Consider the following 21,882-nt stretch of genomic DNA (forward strand, 5'->3'; position numbering starts at 1 on the left):
GAAAGTGGTCTACTGTGGTAACAGAAAGCAGACAAAAGGATTGTATTGCGAGTCTCTTGGGGATTAAAATCCTTATGGATCAGCTCATTTATTTCTGCTTTCATCTTTACAGAAAAGATGCCCCTGCGTCTCTGCTATACAATCCAGAAACCTCAACAAGGAATAATTTCTCTCCCACTCTTGCAAGCCACCTGCTTGTCGCCAAGCTGGTGCTCAATGTCTCTTTCAAGGTCAGACCTGTTTCTCTCGACCAACTAACTAATTTCCTGTTTTTTGCACCTTTCCTGGCTAAAACTGAAAATACTGCCTCATACACTAATTTTCCCGGCAGGCAAGGTATTTGTTGCTTTCCCTGTCGCGGTGCCATAAACGCAGCTTTTTAGAAGAATATTTTAAGCAGGTGTTGGGCTCTTCCTACCTAGGGAATCCATAAAAGGCAAAAACGGCCCATTTCTTGCTATTTGTACTACTGGAGAGACAGGAGGAACAATTCATCTTTAAAAGGGGTCTATTCTGGTACCCTGTAGTTTTATGAAAAAGTGTTCTGGTATCCCTTAGTTTTTCTTGGTCTTTAATCTACTGGTGTGGTTAAGGTATACATGTGCTCAAGAGTCACATGCCTTGTTCTATCAAGAAACATAATATTGGGACTAAAAATCCAGTTTTGAAACTAAACATCCTGGCTGGCCTCTGCTTAACCTTTAGCTCTGTGATTCTGCGACACCCTAATAAGGTTTGATGAGATCTCCCAGTAGTATGAGACGCAGGGCCTTACAAATGGGTACTTCCCATCAAACAGTACACACTAGTGTGTTTGTCTGGAAGGTTCATCTACTGAAAGGCTTGTTGAGGGCTTTAAAATGGGAAAGGTGGATCTCAGAGTAGTACCAAGCATCTACGGCATTGTTAGAAGGGGTAACTTGAGATTACCTCTTATGCATATTTGATAGTCTCCTGCAGCATCAATCTTACCTTTGACATTTGCACAATTTTTGTTTATCGGTGACCTAAGATTATTTTTCCACACAGTGTAAGACAGGAACTCACAAGACCCCTAAACATTCATCAGTATCAGCCTCAAAAAATACATTTCTGAACTGTATACAATTGTTGAAGTCAGACTTAAAAGGCAAGCCCCAAGAAAGGAGGACATTTGTAAGGCAAAATATCTCCTTTCACATAAAGAGGACCACAAAAGGGCTTTGGACCAAATACATGTCATCACATTCGAGATTCATCAACATTCGGGTGTTTTGTTAAGATTACCTTGGAGATGAGCATTGTTTTTTAAAGTACCCTATACTAGGTTTATAAAACATACCAAGAAGGGAATCCATCTGACAAGGGAAAGTGACTTCATTTAAAGGTTGAAAAGGGGTTTATAGTCACTATATATAGTTGGTTAGGCACAACAATACTTAAGAATACACAGAATCATTTAAGTCAATTAAAAGTACTTGCAGCATAGATCCTTTAGGTTGTATTATTTTATATAATTGCAAACTCCACCCAACTGGGTTTCAAAGCGTTGTACAATAGACATTAGAAACAAAGGCCCTGATTTCGATCTCGGCAGACAAGGTAATGCATCACAACAGTCACAAGTATCCTGTTCACCGAAATATAAATCCCATTATATCCTATGGGATTTATATTTCGGCAGATGGGATATCCGTCACCGTTGTGATGGAGTAACTCATCTGCCAAAATCGAAATCAGGCTCAAGGTCTTCCATATATTGACCATGGTAGCAATTAAACAACATTTGCCATTAAGCCTACAAGGGAACTATACACATATATTGTACAGAACAAACTAAGGTTGAGAAGGTGCCTGTGTAAAGAGATGGACAAACAATATAAAGGAGCAGAGAGTAGAGAGTGGAAAGGTGAGCATTAAACACAGAATTCAGGAAACGTAAAAAACGCAGCATCTCTGATCTCTCATATCTGAAACAGTCAATAAAAGGTAGGTATAAGGCGTGCATTGCCTCCCACCCACGTATCAAGTCGCTGTACAGTGCAAGTTCAAAACTAAAAAAGGCAATCAAATGTTGAAGGTGGCAGGATTTGTTGGCACTGTTGCAATTGATACAAGAGACGAGGTAATGTTCCTATGGGGGTGACGTACATAATATGCAGCAGAATAAGAAACCAAAGTAACTATAAGTTGAGAAGTCAATGTACATGGATTGGTGGCTCTTGGTAACATTATGCCAGATACGACAAGTGGCTGCATCTAAATACAACTCAAATTGTGAGCAGGAGTCTATACGGTACCTGAGTTTGAGGAATTGGGCCGCAGAGAGTTGTTAGAAGTATTACCAGTGATAAAACTTGGGCGTGGAAGGAAAAGAGAGTATGGCTTTTCTTCTTCCTCTGGCTCGGAGTCTGACCCATCTTCCTCTTCTGGGTCATCTTCTGTCAGTGAGCTCTCAGAAGGATATTCAAACATGGTCTGGAGGCTGCTCTCATTGAAAGAAATCTTCATCTATTAAAGAAAGGAAAACAATTAGTAAGGCTGGCCCACACCTGCGCTATTCTAGGTGGCGAAGCGTAAAAAGACACGGCCCTTGGAAGAACTAAGATTTAAGGAGCAACTAATGCTCTTTAGGAAGGCCCTCGAAGAACCCTTTTCTAAAAGGGCTCTTTGGACCACTCATTGTGTACCGCACTTGGATGCCCATGGTCTGTGAGCTCAATAGAAGTAATTTATGATAAAGCATTTAAAGGTGTCTTGATTCAACATTTTCTCAATTAATATGCAGGAGAGGACAATGTACGTGCGGCAAGGCTTCATGTTAAGTTGCGGCACTTGTTATATAATGAACTCTGGCCCTTATTTGTGTTGTTCAGAAGGCAAAATCCCCAACACCCATAGGCTCTTCGGTCTCCTTCCCATTAGTTAAGTAGCGATAGTCAGTGTGCCAATCCGTTCCTGTTCCTGGTACACAACAGCAGAGCACCCTCCTGCGCGTCTCTGTACCAGGCAGTCCTCATCCACACTCACCTTCGACAAAAGGGTCCCAATCTGTCTGTGAGAGATGTGCAGTGTGCAACTCTATAGGCAACCCTGTGGTTTCACACCGTCTCCCGTGAATACTGATGGAAAGATGCACTGGCAATAGGTGCAGATAACTGTGTGTGTTTATGGTTATTTATAAACACACCCACAGGTTGACCCAGCTGTATGCAAGTGCATGAGGAGCCCTCTCCTGCCACATTTCCTAAATACCCTCTACCAGGGAAGTAAACTATGGATCACCCTAGAATTTTAAATCCGCGTTAGTATGCTCCATGGTACATTTGGAATTCCCCCATGTGAGCGATGGCAATACCCAAATATAAGCAAGAGCGTAAGCAACATGCCAGTGCACTTTTATCCACAGAAAGAACCACACAAACCCTTCTGTGATACCCGCCTGCACTGGGGGAGGAAAAAAAAACACAAACTCAGCTTTAGCTGTACCAACAGCAAATTCAGACAACAACCAAAGATAAGTGCAAGGACCACTGGTTAACGAAACAATACATTTTTATATTTCAGATTTTTATGTTTCACATTATATTTCACAATGCGAGACAGATGTGGCAAGTTTAACAAATCACATTTTTTTTTCCAAATTAATTTTTTTATACTGGCAGGTTCCAACCCCACATACTATCAGCGCGGGTCTCTTACTTGGTCAATGTGGGAAACCAAATGAATTTGTAGAAATAAAGCTCCTGTGGATGGGAAACCGCTTATCTTCAGCTTGTTGCCCACCACGAGAACTTACACAGCAAAGCTACCTTCTGTTCCCGAATCATACGTTGATGTTTGCATCTGAAGCGCAACAGAAAAGCCACACATTCGGTCAGTTCACAGATTGAGTTAGTTTTAATGCTTACTGGACCAATTCCACAAAATCCTTGGGAAGTCTGCATGAGGTTTAAGCTTCGAAACAGTTTAACCCTGTGCTTAATTTGTAAATAAAAATGTGCTGGTGCCCAAAGCTCTCCTCTGAATCTCGCGGAATCTCACTGCTGCTGCAATTAAATGAGCAAACATGGAATACTGAAGCCATCTCGAGCCTCTTCAATCCATTTAAAGCCACTACTTGCCCCTTCAGCTCACTCTTGCAGCTTTATGCTTTCTCCTATTGTGACGCTTTTTCATTTTGCTCTTCCTCCGTCTTTCCCATATGTGTCTTTTGCTTGCAGAAAATGCCTGAGACAAAAAAATAAGTGCCGGCCCCCAAAAATAATTGCCAATGCTCCGCACCGGAATCAACAAGCACAAAGTAAGAACTGGTTTAACCCTAGTTGTCGCCCTTTTAAGTACTGCCGCATCCTGAGGAATACAGACTATGGGCCTGATTTAGAGTTTGGCGGATGAGTTACTGTCACAAATGTGACAGATAACCCGTCCGCCGTATTAGGATCTCTGCAAGCTATAATGGAATCGTAATACAGCGGATGGTATATCCGTCACGTCTGAGACAGAGTAAACCCATTTGCCAAAGTCTAAATCAGGCCCAATGTCTAAAACGCTCTGCAGGCTTAAAATTACATAAAAAAGGACATAACTAAATACATCAGTAACCTGTCTGTTAACTATAAACTCAAATTCAGAGAGCCTAATCATCAATCCATTTTTATACAGCGCGGATCTACCGGAAACGTTCACTTCACCAAACACAAATGACGGTTGACCCAATCTAACAGTGTGGTTCTAAACTAGAATGGGGGAGGAAAAATATATAGCTATCATGTTTATCCATTCATACATCAATGTTAACAAATAAAAAGAGAATGGGAGAGAAGTTAAGAAGGTGGTAAAACCATTGGGGTACGGGGTTGTGAGGGGAAGAGTATTCTGAAAGAGAGGCCAGGGAGGAAAATTGAAGGAGGAGATATTAAGTTATTTCCCTACGATGTTCAATGGTATTTTATATTTCTTTAAAAACTGGTAGTTTACCACATGTGTAAGTAGATGTGCTTGCGAGAGCAAAATAGGCATTTGATAGGCTTAATGATTTACAATATTTATAAGGATCCAGGCACTTTCAGGAGATCAGAGTTCACAAAACAGCATTCCAAGAAACGGTCTAATTTTTTACCAGTCCATTACACAACACTGCTGTAACAGTAAATTAAATACCATACAAAAGAGCATCAAGTCACAGGTGTGTTGTTTGCACACGTGGCGAAATAGTAGGCTAACCATCGATTGTGACACTTGTAAGAGTTGCATCTGAGATAAGCTTTTAAGTCCATTGACAAAGCTCCTGCTTATGCAATGTCTGATGCTACTCCAGTTCCAGCTCAAGTCCCTTTTACTTACTTGTACAATTAAATTGCAATGCAAATTACCGGGCGCCCCTGACTTGACTGATGTTGCAACACGTGGAGTGCCTCAAATGCAGAGTGACAACAGTTTAGCCTGAGAGGAAACCTGAAGGCACTGTTAGTTTCCAAAGAATTTAACACAGTTGCGGTCACTCTACCAGCCACTCATCAATGGTTCACAAAGAACCCTAAGCGCTAATTTAAACAGTATGTAACTGCCACTCTCCAACGGCCATGTAGCGTTAGTACGACCAAGGATGAATGTATATATGACACAAGATAATAGCACACTTTGGGCAACAGAGGTCCCCGTGCTTACTCCAATTCAGAGTAGCAAAGTTCTAAGCTACCACAGATAGTCCTACTCTTTAGCGTCTCTGGCTAGCTAAGTAGGCCTCTAAAGGAGAACCAGGGTTTCTTGTCCAAACCAGCTCTTCACCCATTAGCGCCATCTCACTACTAAAGCTGAATGTCATGCAGCTATGGCTGATAATCGTGACTCCAACAGTGGTATCTTGGAAACAAGATGATGGTGCAACAAAGAACTTATCTCTTCACATGAAAACCCAAGGCCTTACTGTCAGACTAGCCGCTCAACATTTAAACTGTGATTTTCAAATCTGGTGGCAGAACACATCATGCTTTCTCTCTAATCATCATCATGGATACAAACACGGTATGCTGACACTGGAGTAAGTCTGTTGCACATCCACTGCACTCACAATCTCACACCATTACCCCAGTTGCCTTGCAGGCCAACATGTGCGCCTGAAAGCTATTTAGCTTGCTGTATGCGACACGTAAGATGGCCAATATAGTCATTATTAATGAAGTGAAGGCTTCCCATAGTTACTGCAGCAAAACAGAAAAAAACAAGGGCAGCTCAAGAACATTAAACTGGCACTTACACAAGGATCCCTTGTCTCTTCCTGAGCACAAGTCCAGTACCCTGAACCGGGTACGAAAATCGGCCTCAGGTTTTAGAGATGTGATCAAGCAAGTACAGCACCCAGCCATCATCATGACACAGGTGCATACGTCAATTCCAGGTTGGCAATGTTGTGTTCGATCACTTAGAGTGCCCAGCCAGCACCCTAACTGAGCCGCATAGGTCAGCCCCGGACTGAGCCCATGTAAGGTCCAGATTTCTAAATTTGTAATCAAGCACACAGCCAGCACCTTGACCCGGCTGCATATATCAGCTCCATGTTTGTAAAGTTGTGCTAAAGCCCTTGGAGCACACAGCAATCACCCATACCCAGGCTCCATACATGAGCTTTACACTTGTAAAGTGCTTATGCAATGGCTCCTCAAGGTGTTATGTACTCATTTTAAGTCCCTCCCCACCTACTCATCTAAAGTGCAAACCTTTAAAATCATAAAATGACACCACGCTAGGGCCAAAAGAGAGATTACAGACGCACAGCAAGTTACTTATAGGTGCATTACAAGAAATACCTAAGAAACATTGCCATGAGCTGCACGACACATGTCCTAGTTTCGAGGACGAAGGTGTGGTAGGGCACATTTATTTATAGAACATTCACAACAGGTGTGGCTGGAAAGCAAACATGCTGTTCGGCTGATTTTGTGTGGCCAACCTCGCGTCCTTTGAAGAGCTGTATGGCTTGTAGGCAGCACATACCCACAACGTAGATTTAAGAGATCAGGCACAGGGGCGGCAAGTTACTAAGGAGATCAGGCATAAGCTGATGTTAATACCCATGGGTCTTAAGTAAAAGATTCCTGTAATTTTAGATCCAAGAAACCCAAGAGACCATTCATTACCCTTACCATGTTGACAATCAACATTCTAGGTGGCTTTACATCAGCTATAGTGTGACAACCTCCGGATGCATTTCATAGAATTGGTGGCATCACAGAGATTTGCAAATCTATTCAGAAACATCACACCAAAGTCCCACAAAAAAAACCAGCTGCTTTCACTATAGCCATTAGTGACCAATGCAGGGTAAAATGTAAGCCACATTACAAAACCAAAGGCAACAGACTACATAATTGCACGTAAAAAGGTAAATATGGGAGATCAGAGAAGTGTTCAGAGTTAACCTGTTTCTCTTCAGTCTTTAGGAGCAGCTCCCGTGCCCACCTCACAACTGTTGTCCGGATGTGGGGGTGATCTTGGGGCTGGGGGGCAGAGTTAACCAGAAGCGTGTGTGATGAGACTCAGAGACAGGTCCAAGGCTCTTGGGTGAAGAGTTACGTTGGTTATTTCAGTCCACCCCCTGAATCTGAGGAGACGCACAACATGGTAATTACCAGTGCACGCGGAGCGGACTTCCAGGCCTTGGAATTCCAGACCGCTGCGAGTGAAGGTTCAGGAAGTACTCCAAAGAAATGAAGTTTGCGCAAGACGGCAGCGCTCTGCGTCTGAATTTATTTCAGGCTGCTTACGCAGGTGACTGTTCATTACGGTAGAGGGGCCAACAGAGTGGGTTGATGCACAACAACACATTGCAGGATGTAAACAGGAGGCGGGAGAGTGTGTTAGAGGAGTATGCTTGTGTTTGTGTGCCTGTGTCCATATGTAATAGTGATGCTAATTTCTGCATAGGCACTTGAACCCCTACAAAGACCCTTTGACAACTGGATTCTCCAGCACTCGTTGCTGGTAGAGCGGGCTGTGCCAGCAGCAATGGAGAAAATGCTTGAATCTTAGAGAAGAGGCCTTTAGTACTGCTCAGTTTTAATAAGCAATCCTTGTAAGAGTAGTAAGGTCTAGGGTTGCAGAGAGACACCCCCATGGACCATTTAGTACTTCGTACTCGCTACTGAATATGCTGCACTGTTGCCCCAACACAGGGCCCGGCCGGGTGAGGGGGGGCGTGCCTTCCAAATCTAGGCTTTTACACAGTGCAAACCCGTCCAACCTGACTGTGCGGATAAAAACACATTTTAAATGGCAAGTCTTAATATCATATCCCACTCAGCTGACGTTTGTCTTTAAAGGTTTGTCAAAATGAAATTTTATGAGCTCCCCAAACCATGAACCTTTGCTCCAGGTATACTCCCTAGGAACAGGAGGGTTTCAACTGTGATGGGAGGGCCCCAGAAAGGGTTAGCTGCTACCTTCCTCAATATATTTCAATAAAAAGGATCCACGCGGAGCTGCTCAGGGGGTCGGTTGTTAATAAGGACAGGAAGCTGCCTCTGGTACCCAATTTACTGAAAATATGATTTACACAATAGGCAGATATGTTTCTCTAAAACAGAAGCGCAAAAAAGTTCTGTGTCTTTCTTTTACGGGGACCAAACGTATACATGGGGAGTTTGATCTGATCAGAGCAAGGGCAGCAGTAGAGCTTTCTTTTACTCAACACTATAGTATAATATCCTGTCCAGCATGCATTTGACTTTTTTCTAAAATAGTTGATGCCCCCTATTTTAACAATGGCTTTTTATTGTACATAAAATATTTTATATTGAGTGCTTTTTTCTATTTACTACCGATTTCCAGTCGAGCAACAAAGTGATACGACTATGATACTATGATTTCAATTTTGAACGCATTTGTGATGTTATACAACGACCAATTCAATGGGAAGAAATATGCCATTAAATTAAATTTTATTCTGTACCTAAATTACTTCTCCTTCTTTGGAAGCCTTGGTATCTTTGTTACAGTCATAGGCTGTCAAGATGGCAGGGACATTAAAGGTACAGTGATGCAGACAGCACAGATCAATATTCACTTAGTGGGAGCTAGGAATAAGGACCAGAGAAGCAGAAAAAGGCCCTAGGACCAGTGCAAGATGGAAATCAATAACGGAAGCACCCAGGAAATGCACCAAGACATAGACCCTGTGAAACATGTTGGTGGAGGCGGGGGCAGGTGGAAGGGACTTCATACATAGGCTATAAAGAAATAAGAAAGACTTCAAGAATGGGGATCGCCTAATCCTGAAGTTACTGGAAAAGGTCCCAGAACAGCAGAAAAAAGTGAAGGCAAAACTGGGCTAGAAACAACCACGGGGATGCTCAGAGTTGAAAAAGGAACCGCCATCCTCACGCAGAAAGGAGATCTAATACCTAGGTCTTAATGTTTAGAGGAGGGCTGAGGTTTTAGACACTACAGAGGAATAAGACTTTGCTTCAGAGGTTTAAGGTCTAGTAAAGGGCCATGTCTGTATACTGTTAGACCTGCCTTAATTCTGAGAGATTAAAAATACCTTAGCAGAATTCCTTAACCCCACCCACCTCGGAGAGTTGTCCTTTGCCAAGAAAACACATTCCACTGTGACCGAAATGAGAGACTGTGCTGTGAAGTAAATGGTAGAGGTTTCCGAGTCTTTAATATTACTTGCAACTAAAGAAACAATTAGACATTCACATGTTGCACCTATAAAATGATTGCAAGAAGAGGATGGGAGAGGAGGATGGGTCTATACCATGTAAAGTGCGGGCGGTGCCACCCAAAAACCTAAAGTGACACAGCTTCTATGCTATATTAGACAAATCCAAATACCAGAGGTTTAGAGCAAAGATGATCTTGCAATTACATTGAGAAATATGGCGGTCTGTCTAGACCAAAGAAGTCCATTTATGGCTCGCTACCTATAAGACGCACATTTACCTAAAGAGCTGTTGACTTAAGGGGCAGCATAAATGGCCATCTTGCTGCAAATAACAACTGTAACTCAGATAAGACGTGTCCCTTAATGCACCAAGGCCAGTTTGAGACCCCGCAGATACATGCAGCAACTTTTAGATATTCAATACAGCAGAGTTTGAACACACAACCACACCTGCTGCATCAGAGCCCGTGAATCCTAGCTTTCCATCCTCTTGAAAGTCTTTAAAAGCCATGATCTCTTTTAGTTGAAGGGCTTAGACCTAGCGCCGCTAATTGAAATAGCTGTTAAAGTAATCATCTGGGCTTTCCACTCATCGCTGCAGCCGGAGGCTTAGTGCCATGTGTTAACTCTTTAATAACAACTGACAGGGCGGGTCTGACCTACTTCCTATAGTTATACTTTTTCAAGCAAGAAACCATCTAATTTAACAACCTTTGTGTCAGTGCTTCATTTGTAAATAAAAGCGTGCCGTGCCCAAAGCCCTTCTCAAACACGAAGCTGCTGCAATTAAATTTGCAAACAGGGAATATTGAGACAGCGTAATCCTGAAGCCATCTCAGGCCTCTTTAATACATTTACAGCCATTTCCTGCCCCTTCAGCTTACTCCTGCAGCTTTCTGCTTTATCCCATTGTGACACTTTTTCGTTTTTCTCTTCCTCTGTCTCTTTTGCTCACAGTAAATGCTTGAGGCAGAAAACTAAGCGCCGGCCCTCAAAAATAAGTGCTGGTGCTCCGCACCGGAAACAACAAGCACAAATTAAGCACTGCTTTGTGTGCACATACCAGCATTTAAAAAAAAAAAATCATTTGAGAAGAGTAATGCAAACATAATGAAAAAATAAAGACAAAAAGGAGGATATAGAAATTAATATAAAACAAAATTAAAAACAACTAAAAACACCTAGAGCATATTTTTATTTGAAAATACATCAAGTTAGGGTCCGGAAAGAACTATAAAATTAACAAAACAGCCCATAAATTGACACTTCCCTATGGCCGATAGCTAATTTAACTCCCCTTAGCATTAAGGAAAGACTACAGCAGGGTTGTCAAGTTCAGCATCTTGAACACAACAGGAAATGTCATTCAAAATAAGCATTTGCAATGCAATGGGTCTCACACTTGTTTGAGTTAGAGCTATTAGCATTGTAAACTCCTAACCAGACATTTCTTGCCACATAAATTGAAAATGAAAAGTAAAACAGTTTCACATATGCGAGCTGATTCACAGCGCTACGGTTGCCATGAGCATCAGCGTGAAGGAGCACACAAAATGAAAAAGAAGTTCACTCGCAGTCAAACTTATCGGCAAAAGTGCAATTACTCAACTAACAGGGGTGATGGCCAAGACGAAACAAAACCTCCCCAAGGAGGGACAAACGTAAACCATTTACCAATGTCAAAGGATTTTTGAAGGGCAAGCCCACAAACGACTGGTACGGATTGTCGTGAGGTGGGCGTGGTTAAAAGCCCAGATACATACAACACATCCGAAAAGCAGCACGTGCACGCTGCTATGCTCGACCTAAAAACTAATTCATGTGGGAGGGTGAAAGACAGTTGCAAGAACTTACATCGAAAAGGGACCATTTTAAGCATTAAAAGGGTACATTTTTTTAAAACAAAATGTAAATTAGTTTACATGAAAAAACAGCTATGTTAAACATGTATTCTATTTAAATGGCCTTAAATTATTTTTTAAATAAAGCATCAGAAAAAACCATGTAGCTTTAAAAAGAGTATTAATTTCAGTACAACCTGCCATGCAAGAAATTGTAATTTCTTGACTTTTTCTTGTTTCTTTTTTTTTTTATGTTCACATTTAAGTTTAAAGACTTTTCAAAATATTAAATATAAGCTCGTTAAAAAAACACTAATGTGATAAAAGCAGCATGATCTGTGCGCAGTTTCAGCTGATAAATTCACAAAGACCGCTAAGAACCACAACTCAGTAGGCAATTGCCTTAAAAACACCCACTCCCATGCCCTCTCGCCTGATATTATAAAACTTCCCTATCAAACTATAGAATCAGAGATCATGCGTCCCATCTATCCCATTTAAATCCTAAACAAAAGGTTTCTGGATTATACAAATAGATCCAACTTTGATTTTGTATTCTTTTTGCAATGGTGTTTTTCAGTTACAGTAGTAATCTCAATCTGCCATATCACCCTCCCTCTGCCGATGAATTTTCTTTACTGTGGAGTCCTGCCTGGCTTTTTCAGCTAAATGTACACTCTTTTCTGGAGATTCACAGCCGAATTAAGGGTAATCGGAGTACTGTCTGAAACCCCTCCTCAGCTGAAAAAAATATTAAAATCAATAAATAGTCAAATGGGCTGTGTTCACAGAAGCGCGGTTTCTCAGTTGCAAACGCTTAACACACCATGTTGTGTCTCTGGGAGTAATCTCCAATTCTCTTTTCAAGCAGTTCTTGACGTGGGTGGTTACAACACTCCCCAACTGCTCCAGCAGTCTCATCTGCTTCCAAGTTCTGCACCACAAGCATTTGTGCCTGCCTGCCTTCCTTGGTGTGTTCAGACTTCCAGTTGTGTTCTGTCTCTCGAACCACACACGTCTGGGCTCAGACATCCACGCAGGCTTCTCACTAGAGGCGAACCCTCAACGAAATGGGTGGTTGGTTGAAGCTGTTCAAAATATCACAACCCTTAACAGTAAAAAGTGGAATGCCCTTAACAAGGACCATTTAAGCTCAATTCCCTGGCCAACTCATGATGCTCAATTTCACCATCTATGAACTTTCAATGAACCTACGTACGTCGTCTACTGCAAGGAACCTTTGGATGCTGTAGAGTAGGGCTTGCCAAGGTTCCTCCCATTTTCTAACCAGACCAGATGTGTGCTGCTAGTATTGAAGGCACCACCACACCGGTTATGTTTATAGGTAAGGTAGCTACATTTACTCAAGAGGATTGCTTTATAAAATGCACAGCAATTCCTTTCTGGGCTTGCGGCCCTTCACAGTGCCAACAGCCCAGGCGACAAAAATGTATAGTGTTTCAACACAAAGCCAACGCCAGATTTTGACAGCCGCAAACAAAATTTCATGTTACCCATCCTTCCCCATCTCTTGGCAACAGGGGCGCATTTGGCACTGGTGATGAGCCTCTAATGTAGCTCTTATTGCCTTAATGTAGTCTCTGCCCTACTTCTAGCGAAAGCCTCAGAGTAGATTGACTGGCATTCCAGAATAATTAAAGGTGCATATTACTGACAGAGAGTAGTGATTAGGCTTGAGAGTAATAACAAGGACACGCCTTCTTAATAAAAAGGTATTTGACAAGCATTGTTAAGTGCATTATATAAAATAGGACTTGTTTCACAAAAGAACAATCTTAAATATGAAGACTGTGTGTGCTCAGGCACTTACAGCAATGACAGACTGAAGCAAAGGAAACTGGTTTCAGAAATTATTTCTCCAAGAAAGATAAGATGTATGTAGAAGGTGTTGCATGGAATGTAGATTAATGTACTTGTTCAACAAGTGAAACAGAAAGGCCATCACCTGGGGCAACGCAGCAGATTTACGATATGAGCTTTCTAAAACTTGGTATTCAGAAGTTACTACAACAGTTGAAATCAGTCCAAATGCTGATAGGGTACAAGACCTTCCTCAATAGGCACCTCAAAATACTTCTAATTTTACCTTGATTTTGTTTTAATAGTCAACTTTTTGATTTGTTGGTCATTAGGTCAGAGCGAGGGCTAATGTTATTTTTGAAATCTTTGATCAAACAGCAGATGAGCAGCAGTGCTCCCGGCTCCTCAGTCTGAGTGAGGAGCCTCTGGGATGTCGGATTCACTGCAAAGGATCACGGCCACGTCTAAGTATCTACTTATAGGCTCAAGGAATCACACCGCTCATGGTGGAGGACCAGCTACAACCTCAAATGCAGATAATGAGGAGGACGTTCCAAGTGGTCTGTCTTACTTGACAAGCGTAATAAGATCTATGTATGAATTCAGATACACTACACATAGTACACACACACAAAGTGTAGTACAATCAAAAGAACACCCATCCTGCAGCAGTTGTATTTAACATCCATGCTCACTCCAATCAAAAGGGATATTTCATGCTGGCGACTAACAGAGATTCTATGATTTGTCTACTCACATTCACAGATTTCAGCAATACACATGACCCGGTCTATTTCAAACGTATACATCTCTAGAAGTTAAATTCCCCATCCTCCTCTATCTCAACAGCTACGGTTGGCTATTTCAGTGCCCCACCAACACAACATATATGTCTAATTCCAGAGTGTCTAATTCCCCAGCTTAACACATGTCCATTCCTCTTCCAGGGCATAGAGCATTTCCTCCACCACTCATCTCGAAGGTGTTGGTGTACAGAGTGGGTGCCAGTTAACCTACTTTTCATCAACCATTGCCAGACTCCTTTATAGTACATAGCTTTCTTGCCTCTGAAAGTTAGAGATTGTTGTGTGTGATCTGAGCACTGAAAACTGTGGTAGAAGTTTCACACCGCAGATGCCTAAAGCACGAGGTGTCATTCCCATGAAAGGTAACTTACACGACATTGTTAGCAATTAAATTGCTAAATTGCTTTTCAAGACCAAAAAAAAAGCTTGGCTCACACACAATCAATGGTCTTGGCTCAGGCACAAAAACGTAACATTGCATGTTTTTTTCCACGAACAGATCACACACTGTACTGACTGAAACTCACCAAGTGTGTCAGAGGTAACAATTCGATCATCGTGAAACCTGTCAGTTTCGCAGTTCTGTGCCGAAATGGAATGCTGATCTAGCACACTCCCTTACATCTCCTAGTAACGGTACATTTTTAGGTCCTGCCTCTGCGCTGTCACTTGGCGATGGTCTATTCTACATAATAAAATGTAAAGAAAAATCTAAAAGGGGGCCTTTAGCCCATCCAATACTCAACATTTATTAGCATCATTATTAGTCTTCTTTGCTGCGTTGTCACTTTGCAACGCAACATAGGCCACTTCCTGCATCACTTCCGTCAAGTGAAGCTTGATTTATTAGGGTGGAGCACACAAGCACTCCCTTCTTGTTGTAATCTCTTTGGGCTTTTAACCACACCCATGCCACGCCTGTCACTTTCATTGGTTCATGGGCTTGCCTTTTAAAATCTGCTTGATTTCATTAGTGAAAGGCATGCATAGCGCAACGGCCAATTACTGAAAACATACGAGGCTCTATGTTTTCAGCCTGGTTTCTGCACTACTTTATCTTTATATTTTCCACGCAGCACGATCTCGCTGGGTTTTACACATCACAATCGCGCTCATTTTTTTTTCTTTCAATTTATGTTGCAAGAAAACTCCAGTTAGGAGTTTACAAAGCTAATAGCTCTAACTCGAGCAAATGTGTGACTTGTTGCATTGGAAATGCTTGTTTTTATTGAGTGACCGTCTCTGTTGGTGTTTTTTTGCATTTTATATTGAGCAACTCTGCCCTTTGGTAGTCGGAGCTGATTGTTTCCGACAAAATGTCGAAAAGCCAAATAGTTGAGCTATTTACTTGGCTTTATCAATGTTTTCCTTCTATGCAGCATGATTCAAGGTAAAAAAAAAAAAAAAAAAAACTATAAATTGCCCAGCGCTGACCATGTTACAGCGTTCTTTTTGTTTTGTTTTTTAAACTTTAAGCCATGCTGCACAACGGCTGTACTGAAGTACACATGACTAAAAAACACTGACAAAACTAATAGATCTTACATAGGAAAGACCTATTGGCTTTGTCAATGCTTGTTTGTGTTCCTATTCCTTTCCAGTAAATATAGATTTCCTGGCACATACACACAAGGGAAATGCCAGAAAACAGTCAAGCTCACTGAGGTGGACAAGAGGCAAAATAAGTATTTAGTCCCATATCAGGAATAGGCCTCAATTAAGAGCCACTTACCAAAAAGGCTTACAGTTTTAGTAATTTTTACAGAGACACACAGAAAACCATATATTTTTCGATTTCTATATATTTTTAAGTATGGGAAGAAACGGAAAATAGGCGTTCATTTGAGCGATGATGGATGCTAAATAAATGTCTAGATAAGTCATGACTGCTAGGCCAAAAGCTGTGCAGAGTGACGCACGAGCAGCAAGTTTTGATAATGAAGCTTTTGACAAGTGTAGGTGGCACATGATTTCACTAAGATGCTAATGTCATATGTGGGCTTTGTATGCGGCTGAGGCATTATTTATGGCTTTTTATAGAACAAAGCGAATCAGATGTCAATTTTCTAGTGTACGTTCATTGGTTAAATACATGTGGAACTATACTTTGAGGTTAAACAAAATACATATAGAAAAACATAAAAGGAGTAAAAAAAATGAATTACAGATGGAAATGTCTAAAAATAAATATCAGAAAAACTGGAGGTCTAAATAAAGCATGAATTCCAGCAGAAAACTACTTCGATAGAACAAGGCATACCTTGGGAGTTGATGATATAAACATTTAGAAATAGGTGATGTCAGGGATACCTTTATATATTTAGGGAAAGCAAGGTATTTCACTCTAAGCCGGCGCACAAAGGTATTTCCATCGACCCCCTTCAAAAGATATGCTATTGTGCACAATCCTGAAAAAAGAATATAGTGGAGTTGTTCTTGTTTAACCATAAAAATGTTCTGGAGGCATTTATTTAGCTATTTAGTTAGAACAGTCCACAGTGGGAGGGATGCCTTCATGAAGTTCAGTTAATACTTCATGGGATGATTCGATGTCCAACCTGCCAACACGCAGTTCTCCGGTGTAAAGTGCAAAGTTAGCGCTTATCACACATTTGAAAGAACCCAAAGAATTTCTTACACCTCTTTTTACAAGTCACTGTCTCTTTCACTTTCTTTTTAAAATGTAATCAAAATATTTTGCTTAATGAAATATGGGAGAATGGCAGCAGGTCTGCATAGTTTTGTGGAGTTTCAAAAAAACTCTTCCATGGTCCAATATGGGTTGTATTTTGTTGGCAAAGATTGTGTTTTTGCCAAGATGCCTTTATGTCCTCATCCCCATGGGGACGTTTCACAAGTTGGGTGTCTTGCTTGAGATCTGGTGTGAGCAGGCAAAGGCTGCAGGATGAAGTTTGAAGTGTTGTAACTACCTTGGGTGGAAGGTGGTCTGGAGTTGCAAGACATCTTTCTGTACTATGCAGTGGCCCATCTTCAACATGCCTCAAGATGGTTTGCATAAGGCCCCAACTGTAAGACATACCTCCTGGTGGGTAGTCATCGGGAATATACACTGCCCAAGTTCTTTTTAGAGGCGGTATTTCTTGAAACCTCGCCAGAGCACTCAGTTATGAAACAACTGCTGCAATACAAGGATGTCAACGACGGATTACACACCTATATACAGCACTTGCCATAGACTGGGGAGGGGCAGAGTCTGGGGCACAGACAGGGCCTACCAGAGGTGGCAGGAAGACTTCCCTAACTGCTATCGTGGGGAATTGAGGAGGACGTGTGAGCAGGTGAAAGGGGTCTACCCAAATGCCCAGTTTAAATTACTGCAATTTCCCCCCAACCCCATGCGACTGGCTCTGACTTACTCTCAGAGATGTGCTTCATGCAGGAGATGTAGGGGAGACGGGACCTTTTTCTTGCATGTCGTTTAGAATTGTCCACCAGGAAGTGACGTTCTGTGACCAGGTGACAGAGGTGGCACTGGAGGCATCGGTGAAGAAATGTTTACTTGGTGTATTTTCCATAAAATGAGGCTGTGCCTACAGGCATGGGGAAGAGTGCTGGTAAAACGCCTCATAACAATCTAATTGGGAGAACCACAGCTTTCCGTACTTGGGAAGTGGCAAGAAGATCTCTAATAATGACCTATGGTGGATTAACAGCATATTACAATAACAAGGCATGATGAAAAAGTCACGGAGGACCTGGTAAAATGGGCTAAAATGGTGAAAATACTGGATCCCCCTGAACAACACCGTGACTGAACGGGAGGGATAGGTTTTTGATCTACCAGAAAGGGTCCCCGGAATTGTGTACACTTTTGATCCAGCGTTTATGTCGGGCCACATTGGAGAATTACTCGAATCTATATCTGGGAAACTTTGTTTTCGTTCATGTATGTGCCTCTTTCCTGTTTCATATGTATTCTTGAAAGTCCTGTGAGTGAAAGCAAGGTTTCTTGTGTACGGTTACTCTGCGAAACAAATTAAAATAAACGTCTTTTAAAAATGTGCTTGATTACGTGGATCTTTTAGATTTCTGTTTAACATGGATATCTAAAACCCTCCCAAAATTTGATGGGTCTCAATGAAAAGCCAGACATGCTAAAGCTTTGCACGAAGGGTCTACTTCACTTGCGGTGCCACAAGTGGCTACAATCACACGCTCCTAAACACTGTATTGATATCTTTGACACCTCTCTACAGGTGCTGTGTCCACTACTCGACGATAATGTGAATACTTCACCTATTGCACACATGCACTTCAAGATGTTGTGGGGCTCTATCATCTAAGGACCACTGTAACACAGCTCCTGCTTCCTTCCCACAAGGTTCCACTGTTGTCATTAAGTTCGTCTAAAAATACTATGAACATGGTCTCCAACGTGGCCTTCAAATTTAAATAATATTTAAAAAAAAAAAAAAAAAAAAAAGAGAAAAAAATGCAGCCGTTCATCTGTTGCTGAAGCTCCTTTTTAGTTATTTCACCACCATCCGCTTCTCCATATTAGGTGTCACAGCCCAAGAGTTTTATTGTCCCTAGAAATATTACAGAAGACAAGATCCTCTCATCCTTTGAAAACCCACCCATTATGTTCCAACACAAACTATTAATTCAATGAGGAGAATGAAGTACCCTGCTGAAAATGTGTTCCTTCTATCCGGTTTGCAATAGAGGGGCTTAAGACGGAGTTGTTGTCTGGTGGCTCATGAGCCCAAAGTCAAAGGATTAACTGCCTCGATATCCTTTTGATGACTACATCGTGTTGGAAAGGAGATTAAAGCATACCTTCTTGTTTAATAGCGTGGCCAGTGCTTTACACCCCTAGTTACTTAAAATCTGCCAGCCTCGGGAACCCAGATCTAGAACACATGCAATACTGAAAATGGGAAAAAGAGAGCACGGCATGCAAATTAACATCGAAGGTTTCGAGGGTGGCCTCTGATGGGTGAAAACAGTTTGCACATACTACACCACATGGTAGAGGAAAGAATACCCGGAGTAAGGATACCACACTAACGTTATTTTACGAGGGACACTCACATCTCAGATCGGAGGTTGGAACAAAATTCCAGTCCGAAATAAAAATTGTATCATACCATGATAAGAGCAATGCACGTGGGCGAGCTTGCCCACATGGCTCATCTGAGCTGGCATTAGAGTGTGAGGGAATAGGGCACAAGAGTGAAATTAAAACAAAAATAACAGTGTTTCTCGCTTGAATTACAAAGCTCAAAAGTTTGTCAATTGTGCTCACACGCCCAAGAGTGACACCATGCAGCCACCCTAGACTGAGAATGTAGTCAACATTAGGGACCGCCAAAACAACCGGAAAGAACTCGTTCCCCTGGGAAGATGGGAGACGTTCTCCATCATTCTCCAAGAATGTACTTCAATGTAGGATACAGACAATAATGGAAGTCAGGTGCCATCTGGCGCTCTGCCTTTGAGGAACAATTCCCTCTTGCTCTCAAACGAAATTTTCCCTTCTTGACTGAATCTCAGGAATTGAAGTGACTGTGTCAGGACACCCTGACCGATATCAGGAACAGTCCATAACCCCCCCCCCCTCCCCCGAATGAATGGTAAAAACGAGAGGCAATGCTACATGCAGGTACAAACTAGGACTGTTTCCCACTCACAACTGGCATTGAAGCCTTGCTGGTTGCAATCGGAGGCATCGATGCACATTTCAGTTTATGGACTTGTCAAAGCACAACTTTTTTGTGCTGGTGTCAACATAGCTCCAGAGACCATCAAAAGTTGATTAAAGAACCAGAGACACTTTCAGAGACTTGCTCAGGACCCTTAGGGATAGTAATGTGAGACAGAAGAAAATTAACAAGGGGCTGAAATAAACACTAAATATATATATTATTACTGAATACCTGAATTACTGAGCAACCCCTGACCCTGCTTTAGCAGGCAGGTCGCTCCCCACCCTGCCGCCCAGCGCCACCTGCTCACCGTCTTTTTCCTTTTTCACTCTCCAAATTCCCCTGCCGCTGCGTCCCCTGCGGCCCCTCCCGCCTCCCCCTCCTCCTCACCATCTTTTCCTTTTCCACTCTCCAGATTCCCCTGCCACTGCGTCCCCTGCGGCCCAACACCCCCAGCCTTCCCATTCATCCAGCCCTCCCTCCTCCCAGCTGCCACTCCCTCCCCCCCATTTATGGCAGCTGCTGCGCGGACGCGCCGCTGGCGCGCCAAAGGCAAGCCCGTCTGCGCCAAGACCGCGCCCAGCGCCAGTCCCCCTGGCCCTCTCAGACAAACCTACTCCCCCCCTCACTCAACCCAGGCCCTCGCCCAACCTGCACCCTTTCCAACCCCACACACACTCATGGCCCCTTCACTTGCCTCACCTGTCATTTCTCCTGCTCCTCATCCCTCACAACACACACCAACCATAGCCACCCCCCGACAACACACACACAACACCCCCAACGAAACACACACCTGCTCTGCCCCCACCCCCACCAACCAGCCCCCCAGCACACCACCCCACAACCAGAACACACCCTGCAACAACATCCCATGCACCACACCAACACCACCCACCACAACCACCTCAACTGCCTGCTCCTCAACACCCGCTCACTTCACAAACATGCCATAGAACTCTGGGACCTCATCAAATCACACTCACCTGACATCGCCTTCCTCACGGAAACCTGGACCAACCCCTCCTCGGAACCAGACATAGCCATCGCCACCCCCAAGGGATACAAACTCCAACGCAAAGACCACCTCAACAGGCCAGGTGGGGGCATCGCCATCCTACACAGGGACACCATCAAAGTCACCACCAGCTCCCAAGACACTATCGACAACACAGAACTCATGCACTTCCTAATCCACATTAACAACAGCTCCACCCTCAGAGGTGCACTAATCTACAGACCACCAGGACCACGCCCCGCCTTCTGCAACACCATCGCAGACACCATCAGCTCGCACGCTCTCACCTCCACAGACTACATCCTCCTCGGTAATTTCAACTTTCACTTGGAGAACCTACAAGACCACAACTCAACCTCCCTCATAGACAACCTCACCAACCTCGGCCTCAAACAACTGGTCACCGCACCCACCCACTCAGAAGGACACACGCTCGACGCAATTTTCACCTCAAGCCAATACAGAGCCTACACCCACACCACCGAACTCCTCTGGACTGATCACCACTGCATCCACTTCTCCTTCACCAAACCCCCCACACACCACCATCAACACACCACACTCTACCGCATGTGGGACAAGATCCCCACAGAATGCCTGACTCCCAACTGGCTCACAACCCCCCGTCCCCCACATCAACTACCCCAGCGCAGGAACACACAACCTCTCGAAATGGATCACTACCTGCGCAGACACACTAGCCCTCCTCAGAAAACACATCGCCACTCGCAACATCAAGAACGACCAATGGTTCACCCCCAAACTCCAAGCACAAATGCCACCAAGCCGAGAAAATATGGTGACAAGAACCCTCTACAGCCAACTTCTCGACCCTCAAATCCACCATTCACACCCATCACCAACTCATACGCACCGCCAAAAGAGATCACTACAAGACACGCCTTGACAACAACTCTCAAAACAGCAAAGGACTCTTCACCATTATTAATGAACTAGCCAAACCCAAAGGCAGCAGCATAGACCCCTCACACACACAGCCCCTATGTGACGCCCTCTCCAACCACTTCCACCACAAAATCCTGGACATCCACAACAGCTTCATACCACACACACCCCTCAC

General features: G+C 43.1%; 1 protein-coding gene across 2 annotated transcripts in view; it reads right to left on the reverse strand.

Annotated features, from left to right (window-relative positions):
• Nucleotides 1-21,882, reverse strand: part of TPRN (taperin) — a 111,600-nt gene that overhangs the window by 11,616 nt on the left and 78,102 nt on the right. For both annotated transcript variants that reach the window (XM_069241326.1, XM_069241327.1), the window contains exon 2: nucleotides 2,280-2,490. In XM_069241326.1, the coding sequence (XP_069097427.1) occupies nucleotides 2,280-2,490 (211 nt within the window). The remainder of the gene's footprint in view (nucleotides 1-2,279; nucleotides 2,491-21,882) is intronic.

Source organism: Pleurodeles waltl, chromosome 6 (assembly GCF_031143425.1).
Source record: "Pleurodeles waltl isolate 20211129_DDA chromosome 6, aPleWal1.hap1.20221129, whole genome shotgun sequence".
Lineage (NCBI taxonomy): Eukaryota > Metazoa > Chordata > Amphibia > Caudata > Salamandridae > Pleurodeles > Pleurodeles waltl.